At 41.4% G+C, this 10,297-nt stretch overlaps 1 protein-coding gene across 1 annotated transcript in view; it reads left to right on the top strand.

Moving 5' to 3' along the window:
- The window catches only part of LOC127455000 (pleckstrin homology domain-containing family G member 3), a 75,865-nt gene extending 65,631 nt beyond the window's left edge, over window positions 1-10,234 (top strand). Inside the window, exons 18-19 of the mRNA XM_051722516.1 lie at window positions 1,971-3,429; window positions 8,454-10,234. Coding sequence (XP_051578476.1) covers window positions 1,971-3,429; window positions 8,454-8,866 — 1,872 coding nt within the window. The 3' untranslated portion in view covers window positions 8,867-10,234. The remainder of the gene's footprint in view (window positions 1-1,970; window positions 3,430-8,453) is intronic.
- Window positions 10,235-10,297: the final 63 nt, after the last annotated feature.

Here is a 10,297-nt window from a genome sequence, read left to right on the forward strand (position 1 = left end):
CAAGATAAATTAGCGTTGACAACTCAACTACTGTAACTGCCATGGTGTCCCGAGTTGTCTCTCCACTAACAGCGGGACAATGTCCTAGCACACCGTCCATGATCTTGAACTATGGAAAGTTCTTTCTTTGGGTATCACTTTGTCCATTGTGTGTTTTATTTTTTATTTTTTCTCCCCTTTTCTCCCCAATTTGGAATGCCCAATTCCCAATGCGCTCTAAGTCCTCATGGTGACGTAGTGACTCGCCTCAATCCGGGTGGCGGAGGACAAATCTCAGTTGCCACCACGTCTGAGACCATCAATCCACACATCACATGGCTTGTTCAGCGCATTACCGCGGAGACCTAGCGTGTGTGGAGTCATCATGCTATTCTCCGCGGCATCCACGCACAACTCACCACGCACCCCACCGAGAGTGAGCACCACATTATGGTGACCACGAGGAGGTTAACCCCATGTGACTCTACCCACCCTAGCAACCAGGCCAATTGGTTGCTTAGGAGACCTGGCTGGAGTCACTCAGCACACAGTGGATTCAAACTTGCGACTCTAGGTGTGGTAGTTAGCGTCTTTACTTGCGGAGCTACCCAGGCCCCATGTCCATTGTGTGTTTTAACAGATTTGTACTGTACCCACAATTATTTATTTATTTTTTTAAGTTGGCAGGGTCAATGTCAAAGGCGGAGTTTTGCAGAACTTGCAGGTTGTGTATCCAACATACAATGGTTCAGGAACATTTTTACAAAATTGCGGGTACTTTACAAATCCATTAAAACGCACAATGGACAAAGTGGTACCCAAAGAAAGAACTTTCCATGGTTCGAGATCATGGACAGTGTGCTGGGACTAGAGGTCTGCAACCCGATGGGTTTTGGGTTGGATTCGGGTTTGTAATTAATGAAAAAATAAACAGGCTTACCGAACTTGTTTCGGGCATGCGCTCTCACTCACAGACACACGCGAACGGACGAGTTTGGGGCCGTTCACACCAAACGTGTTATTGCGCACATCCGTTCTGTATTCCCATTGTTTAAACAAATGCTGGACAAATGTCTTTGACATTTGCACCACGTCTCGCTTCTTCTTCAGCGTCTCGGGCAGGACCGGCACATTTTAAACACCATGTCAAGTTAAGAAGAACTTCACATTTTCAAAAACGCATGTTGAGACACCTGTGCTCTGTTTCATTCTTTGTGCTGCGTCTAGGTTGTTTTTAGCACGGGTGTCACAAAGATTCAACATTCTAAACAAGTTCAGGATGCATAGAGGGGACTGTTGCATTGTTTCATATTATTCCAGATTGTTCTGCACCAAGTGAAGTTTCAGCAAATAAACGGTAAGGCAATGTTTTTTCCCCTTCTGCTCTAGTGTACTGAGGGACTGCTGTGCCTTGTTAAAACAGTATATGTTTTCTGTTTCTGTACTGTTACGAATGTTGCCTATATGCTTACATAAAATACAGCTTATTGCAACAGTACTTGCTAGGAGCAGAAATTAGATAGTAAGCTATTTGGGTCGGGTTCGAGCTTAAAATCTGATGGTATCGTTCGGGTGGGGTAGGGTCAGGCCACACGTTCTCGGGACGGGTCGGGTTCGGGTTTCATTTTAAGGCCGTGCAGACCTCTAGCTGGGACATCGTCCCCCTGTTAGTTGAGAGACCACTCGGGACACCATGGTGGAAATGCATCTGGCCCTGACACACACTAGCATGCCCTCATTTGGCCCAACAGTGGAAACACGGCTATTGACTAATCGTAAATCATGTAGAGGAAAACAAGGACTAGAAATACAAATTGTTGTTGTCTCTTAAAACTAGATGTTTTGCACTCGTCGTTTCATACTGGTCAATTAGCCTAAGAGGAAATGTTGAATACTGAATAAAGTTATCTTTATATCCTATTTGCTACAATGTGATAACATACTGCTTCCTCCAGTAGTAACTCAGTCCACTCCATTTTTCCATTTTCTAGAGCTCTGCTGGGGTAAACAGTTCACAGAGTGTCTCTGCTCCAGGATTGGACCAATCATCTAATTATCTAGAGAAATGTGGGACAATAACTTCTAGATGCCACACAGAACCAGAGATAGTGGACCTCCATAATGGAGGAAGAGAAAATGAAGAGAATATTGAGGACAGTGTGTGTTTCTCAGCCCATATTGGACTAGAACTACAAGTAAGAGAAGAGGAAGAGAAGACTCCATCCATCAAGGACCTCCTAGAAGATACAGTAGACATGGAGGTAGACAAGAAAGTTCCATTACCTGGTGGCCTCTTGTCTTCATCCGAGCTGGACAATGCATGTGAAATCTCAGATCACTTTACTTGTAGCCTCTCACGAAAGAGCAGTCTAGGAGCAGATAGGTCATTTGACTTTGGCTGCCCATCTTCTCGGTCTGAAAGTAGAAGGAGCAGTTTTCTCAGCTGTAGCACAGAGCCACATGAGAATGACAAAGCCCAAGATCTTAGGTCATCTCCAGACCCATCAACAGAGACCGTTCCTGACAGCCCGTTCAAACAAGATAAAAGACCTCAAAGGAAGCCAGATACCCTCTCCAAAAAAGACAGAATGCTCATCCATAAGATTAGACTGTATTACGAACACGCAGAGCACCAGGACGCCAGCTTTGCCGTTAATCGCAGAGAAAGCCTCTCGTACATTCCTGCAGGCCTAGTCCGCAATCTGAGTCAACAGCTCAATGACCTTACGCCAGATGAAGATGTGGTTTTACAAAGGAGGGCATCTGTGATCACACGGCCAACTTCATGGGATGTTTTTAATTTGCCAGGCTTGGACATTGAAACAAAGTCCAAAGTCAGCAGCTCCAAGTTTCAAGCTGAGAAAGGAGATGAAGTGCTTCATAAACGTGAGGAATTCCAGCCCACAACTAATATGGTTAAGGTGTGGCAAGACCTGGAGGTGGAGATAATTGGGGCTTCAGAAGAACCTCAGAACTCTCTCGAAACCACAGAGAATACCCAAATATCTACACCTGATCAGGAGAAGAAAGCAGAAACCAGCAAATCGAGCTCTGATAGTGGACTCGGAGAACCTCTGCTAATATTGGAAGAGTCTGATGTAAGCTCTACCCCCTCTACTCCTTCCTCAATCCACAACAACTTAGAAAATGACAAGAGGCAAAAGTTTGAGACCTTTCCAAACCAGGATCACAAGTTCCAAGAGCGCCACAAAGTCAACCATGCTCCTCTACCCAAAATAATCTCTTTGAGGTCTGCCATTGAAGAAGACCTCATCCTGCAAGAAATGGACAAGATGAAAAATAAAGTGTTCCAGTTGGCCAGACAGTACAGTCAGCGTATCAAAAACAACAGACCTGTAGTAAGACAAAGGCCCAAAGTCTCAGAAAGCCATTTCACACCCAAGAACTTTTCCTCTGTTATGGAGGAAATACCTCATGGAAAAGACAAAGGTGGGTGTAGTACTTGAATAGCCCCTTTTTTCAAGTTCCAAGTGTGCTGTCTTTATTCTTTTTTATTCTTTTTTAAAGATTTGTTTATTGAACTTTTCTGTTATGAACACAAAAACAACAGTTTAACATCACAAACAAGCAAACAGACAAACATTCCCCCTCCGCCCACCCTGTACCTCCACTGGCATCCACAAGTCTACAAAGTTTGGACAAAGTTACAAAAATAGTGTGCATTGAAAATAAAAGCGATAAGTAAAGGTTAAAATTAAGGACCAATTCCAATACCTAAAAGGTATCATCATGAGAAAGTAAATAAATAAATAATAAAAATAAATAAATAAAAAATTAAGGCATAAAGAGTAGATTAAGAACAAGCAGTTCAGCCACTTCCATCATCCCAATTCATATTGGACAAGTTTTCAAAATAAGTCAGGAAGGGAGCCCACACTTTTTGGAACTTATTTCTGTTACCATGTAGCGAATATTTGATCTTTTCCAGCTTTAAATGGAGCATAACTTCTTTAAGCCACTTGGTATGGCTAGGTAATGTGGATCCTATCCAGTTTAACAAGATAATATGACAAGCCAAAAGTGTAGTGAGCGCTATCACAGTATACATATCCTTTGACCAGCTGGCACCATCAGGTTTTACTCCGAACAGAGCAAGAATGGGTTGTGGTTCGATCTCTATTCAGTATATCTCACCCAGTCATCTGAACATCTCTTCCTAAAATTAATGCAATCTAGAGCACACCCAGAACGTGTGGATAAGGGATGCTGGAGCACTCTTGCATTTTTTACAGGATTGGTCAGTGTTAGGATATATTCTAGCCAGTTTAACTTTAGTGATATGAAGATGATGAACCACCTTAAATTGGATGAGACCATGTCTGCTGCATGGGGAAGAACCATGCACCTGCTCAAGTATTGCATCCCATATCTCATTTGAGAGGGGAGCGCTGAAGTCTTGTTCCCAACAAGTTTTTATGTTGAGTACTGGTTGGTAATAAATATCTCTTATCACATTATATATCCAGGAAATAGCACCTTTAGGGGTTGGTTTCTCAGATAACAGGAATTAAGCCCAGAGTGAAACATTTTCCCAATCCATTTTCTTTTCAGCTTGATGATATCTATATTATGAAAGTGTGTTTCTAGAATAAAATCCATGTCAGTTTTAAGATGTACAAGAGGGCTAGAACTTTATTTCTTTTAACTGGTAGTTGAAGGCTCTTTACATTCCAAGAGGTAAAGTGTATTTTTTTTATATTTGTCTTGTTCATTCACTATGATCAAAATACAACCCCAATTCCAAAAACGTTGGGACAATATGTAAAATGCTAATAAAAACAAAAAGGAGTGATTTGTATATTATATTCACCCTTTGCTATATTGAAAGCACTACAACTACACATTATATGATGTTTTTCCTTGTGAATGTTTTTAAAAATAATTTATGGACAGTAATTTCAAATAAGATGATTGCAATACGCTCCAAAAAAATTGGGTCAATCGAGTGTTTACCACTGTGAAACATCACTATTTCTTTTAATAACACTTATTAAGCATTTGGGCACTGAAGACACAAGTTTGTTAAGGTTAGAAAGTGGAATTTTCCCCCATTCATCCATTATGTAGGTATTTAGCTGCACAGTTGAACGGGGTCTTAGTTGCCGTATTGTGCGCTTCATAATGCACCACACATTCTTAATTGGAGACAGGTCAGGACTGCAGGCAGGCCAGTCTAGCACCCGCACTCAGCCATGCACTTGAAATCCGGACAGTATGTGGTTTGAAGTTGTCCTGCTAAAAATGCAGGGATGTCCCTGGAAAAGACTGTGCTGGATGGCAGTATATGTTGCTCCAAAATTCGTACATATCTGTCTGCATTCATGGTGTTCTCACAGATGTGCGAGTTACCCATGCCATGGGCACTGACACACCCCTGGCCCATACAGACACTGGCTTTTGGACCTGACGCTAATAGCAGCTTAGATGGTCCTTTTCCTCTTTGGCCCAGATAACACAATGGCTTTGTTTTTCAAAAACGTTTTGAAATGTGAACTCTTCAGACCAAAAAACACAGTTCTACTGTTCTACTTTCCATCTAAGATGAGAACGAGCCAGAGAAGTCGGCAGCGCTTCTGGACAGTGATGATGTATGGCTTCTCCTTTACATAGTAACGTCTTAACTTGCATCTGTGGATGCAGCGGCGAGTGGTGTTGACTAACAAAGGTTTACTAAAGTTATCCCAAGCCCATGTTCATGATATCCATTACAGATGAATGACTTTTTTTAAGACGGTGACGTCTGAGGGAGCAGAGATCACGCGCGTTCAGAAATGGTTTTCGTCTTGCCCTTTACGCACTGAGATTTGACCAGATTCCTTTAATCTTTTAACTATATTGTGCACTGTAGAGGGTGAAATGCCCAAAATCCTTCCAATTTGTCTTTGGGGAACATTGTTCTCAAAGTGCTGGATTATTTGCTGAAGCATCAAATCTCGAATGATCCTTGCTCTTGAAGGACTAGGCTGTTTTTTGAGGCTCCTTATATACTATAACACAATTGCCTCACCTGTTTAACATCTCCTGTTTCACATCACCTTATTGTTTAAACTCGTCAAATTGTTAGTAGTCTTAAATTGCCCCGTCTCAACTTTTGTGGAGCGTGTTGCAATCATCTGATTTGAAATTACTGTACATTTTCAAACAAAACTATGAAATTCTCAAGGTAAAACATAATATAATGTTTAGTTGTAGTGCTTTCAGTGTAGCAAAGGGTGAATATAATTTACAAATCACTCTTTGTGGAATTGGGGTTGTACATAATCCATGCACAGAATGGAGGAGAATGAAATATTAGTAACAGGGCAACTGAGCTGCATGATAAAGAAAGAAATAATAATAACAACAACAATAATAATAATGTGAACTGTGAATTTGACCCAAAAAAAGTGAACAAGTGCGATGCCCCACCCCCCATTCGTCTCGTGAGCACTTACCCAACCTAAGTGCAAAAACCCACCTGCATTCACAGATGGTTAGGGTACATCAGCGTACATCTATAATGACAAGTCCCTCTAGTCTAGACCATGTAAACATGTCACATTGAACCACAACAATAATAATAATAATAATAATGTTAATAATAAAAACAGCCAAATCAGTAGGCCACTGTTTATAAATGAGGTAGAATCGAAAGAAAGGGAACCAAGAAAAATTGTTAACAGATGAAGTAAAAATGTCAAGGCTACCTGTCCACAGTCCTCTAACTTAAAATAAATGAGCAAATAACTCCGCTTTTAAACATCCCCAAACTCCTCATGCATCGGGGAACAATTCTGTCTTTGGAGTAGAGATACTAAACGTATATTATTGCAACAGATGGATTGTGCATTAGCATCATCATGCCTCACCCAAAGAATTTGCAGTGGCCAGTAACAATTTGCGAGCGGCGATGGCGCTCACGTCCTGAGGTGATTTGAATTCTTGCTTAACTCCACCAAAACTGACTCGGAGGGTCACTGGGTATATCAGGGAATACTTCAGACCAGCTTACCTGAGCTGTTGGTTAACTGGGTTGAAACCGGCATGTCTCCAAAGAAGGTCAGCACTGAAATACGGGTAGAAAATTATCCTGTGTCCCTTATATGTCAGCGTCCCCACTCTTTCCCAGGAGAGACGGAGAATCAGCTCCTTCCTTTGGAAATGATGAAGCCAGTGGCCCCGATGGTTCATGTGCACGTAGAGGGAAACTTGTCTTCTCCAAATGTTTCCACCGAAAAAGATTCCATGAAAACAGTAGTATGATTATCTTCAATCTTTTCTGGGAGACCAATAATTCCGATATTCTGTCTTTGCGATCTGTTTTCCTGGTCGTCCATACGGGAGCGTATCTTTTCAGTCTGAGAGAGCAGGCCAGTCTCTTTCGAGGGTTTACAACTTTTTCATCCACGAGGACAGGCTCTCTTCAAGATCTAGAATTTTCTGGCTATGGGTGGAGATGGTAACATTCAAAGTAGCCCCTGAATTCTGCAGCTTGAATTTCGTCAAGAGGGCTTTTCAGGTAAACTCTGTCAGTGTTGATAATGGCGTCCGGTGTAGCACTTGTGCTAGAATTAGCTTTAGCAGAATCCACCGCATTGGCAGATAACTTGTTGCTTCTAGCTGACGATTTACTACTCATCTCACCATTGTAAATGTTCCCAAAGTGTAGCAAAAGAGGTTATAAGTACAGCTATGCAAGTCCAGTGGGTCAATGTTAGAAAAAAGAAAAAGAAAACAAGATCCGAGGAGCACACCTAACTACGTCTTCACTCACTAACTCGTCGCCCCCACACTCTCACTTTGCTGCCTTTATTCTTATCATTTTTTGTTTGCAGATACTTTCTTATCCAAAGTAACTATACACTTTTAAGGGGACAATCCCCCAACCTGAGGTTAAGTGTCTTGCAGAATTGTTCTGCTAAAGTTTTGGTTGCATGCGGAGCATCGTTTTCTCAAGCCCTTGCGATGCACCATGCCCTTTGAAATCAATCGTAACCTCTAGTATGCAAGTGCTGTAGTGTGTAGGCAACATTAGAGTTTATGCTGCATCTGAGAACCCGTTTTCCCTCTCCATCCTTCCAATACCCCATGCCCATTGAAATCAGTGCTTACACACAGCATTGATTTCAATTGGTTTGGAGTTTCAGAAGGATGGAGAGAGAAACGCAAGTGTTTGCGAAAGTTATGCTCCATCGTGCAACCAAAGTTGAGAACATTTCAACTCTTGCCGCAACACACTCTGATGTAGGCATCCTTTGATCAATGTGAATCTCAGAGAGGCAGGTCCGGTTGTACTTTCAGAAATCCAGTTTGCTCTATGTCCGCTTGAATTCAATCTGACAGGGCTCTTTCCATACCCTTAAAATGGAAGTGATGCATTCCTATTTGTCAAATGTTCCGTCTGAGTTTCCCAAGTGTGTAGGTGCCTTTATTTGTCAAAAGCTGACTCGTAACCACTGCTCTTTTGTGTATAGGAATCCCTAACAGGATACTTTCGCTGGCCTTGAATGAACAGGACATTGTGCAGGACTCTAAGACTTCTAGTACATCTTCCAGGATATGCTCTCCTGGAAGTCCTCAGTTGCCGTACTTCTGCAGAGAAAACATCCTGAGACCTCAAAGCCCAGTACACACTATGAGCTTCCACTGGCCAGATGTCAAGGAGTTGCGCTCCAAATATAACAACCCAGAGACTGTACTCGCTCCTTCCCGTTCCTTGCCAGTCAACCGTAGCAGCTCTTTTCCAGAGAGGAACAATGACCATGGACTGGCGAGGTCCAGAGCTTCAGGTATCTTGTCATGTTCATCCCCCTTTTGCGAAGTCACAGTCCATAGAACCACAACCACAGATTCCACAACGTCTTCTTGCAAGACCCTTGTAGATTAAGGTGTACCTTCACTTTATAGAGTTAACTCTCTTGAACGAGTTCGGGGGGCACCACACACACATGCACAACCGAACAGGTGCCATGACCCTGGTCAAGCTGCCCTTCCCAATGATAACAACTTCATTATTGTTGAAAGGGTATGTAGGACCAAGCAAGAAAAGGGTGGTCTTGCAACAGGAAGAGAAGATGATGAGAATCAACTAAGATCAGATGTCGTTTTGCAATCTGAATTTGCAGTGATGGACAGCAAAGCGCATGACTTGAAGTTCAGTGCTTGGGTTGACGAAGGTCTTCGCTGTTTGTTTGAAAAACCAGAGAATGGACAACACCGTTTGGACAAAACCTGCGTGAGAAATTTCAGAACCTGAGTTCTTATGACACACAATTGAATATTTTATTGCATTCATTCAAAGCCTTAATGGTTCATGGATGCCATTCTGTGCTCTAAAATATATGATGTTTGGCCACGGTTTTAGAGGAATACCATGTGTTTAGTCTTAAGCTGGTGAGTAAGGTTGAACTTATAAGAGTTCAATGCACAGTGTCAAAGCATTCAAAAGCATTAATGATAGAAAATGATCCTGTGCATGTTACATAGTTACTTGGCACAGAAAACTTGTTCACATTATCACCAAAGTAAGAGCACTGCAATATGACATGCAATCTGTTAGTTATTGTGCATAAAGCCGAGAGTTACTAGTGTATTTTAATAGGCACTGCCTGTTTGTATTTGAGCACTGACCAGAGGAAAGAGGGTTATCTCATAAAGACGTCATTCCACTCTAACAAGGAGGAAACTGGACATAATAAATTGATAATCAAATCAAACCTAATCGATGAAAAACTAAGGAGGAAGCTTGATGTCATTTCCCATCTGGAATGTTTCCAGCAGGGTGTGTACCATTTTAATGCCATGAATGTCTGTGGTCAAATCGAAATTCTGCTTTATAATCTTTACATTGAATTGTGCAGTCTCACAGTCGTAGTTACTGTTGCTGATTTGTTTCATGTTTAAAGGTCAAATATGATTCTGCTCTTCTATTTACAAAAAAGTTTTTGCAAAACACTCGAGGTTTTAATGATTTGAGCAACATATTAATGGACAATCCCAGAATGTGCCCTTCACTGCGTTTGGGTAAATAGTCTTTGATATTGGGAGATATTATAAGCTAGCTTTGTTTTTTGTTGGGGTTTTTTCTGTTCATTGGTATGGGAGTATCTCCACGTAAGATGACACTGTAACCTTGTATATTTATCCTTATTTATTTTAAACGGTGTAAATATTATGCATAATTTGTAAAAACGGCTCACTTATTTCATTTCCTATTTTTCTCTCTGATTACATTAAACAAAGCTTATAACACTAATCCTCATAACTTCTCCTTGTTGTCATTTATGTATATTTTGTTCACTATGTTCCTGTATTTCTG

The sequence above is a fragment of the Myxocyprinus asiaticus genome, chromosome 17, assembly GCF_019703515.2.
Source record: "Myxocyprinus asiaticus isolate MX2 ecotype Aquarium Trade chromosome 17, UBuf_Myxa_2, whole genome shotgun sequence".
NCBI classification, from domain to species: domain Eukaryota; kingdom Metazoa; phylum Chordata; class Actinopteri; order Cypriniformes; family Catostomidae; genus Myxocyprinus; species Myxocyprinus asiaticus.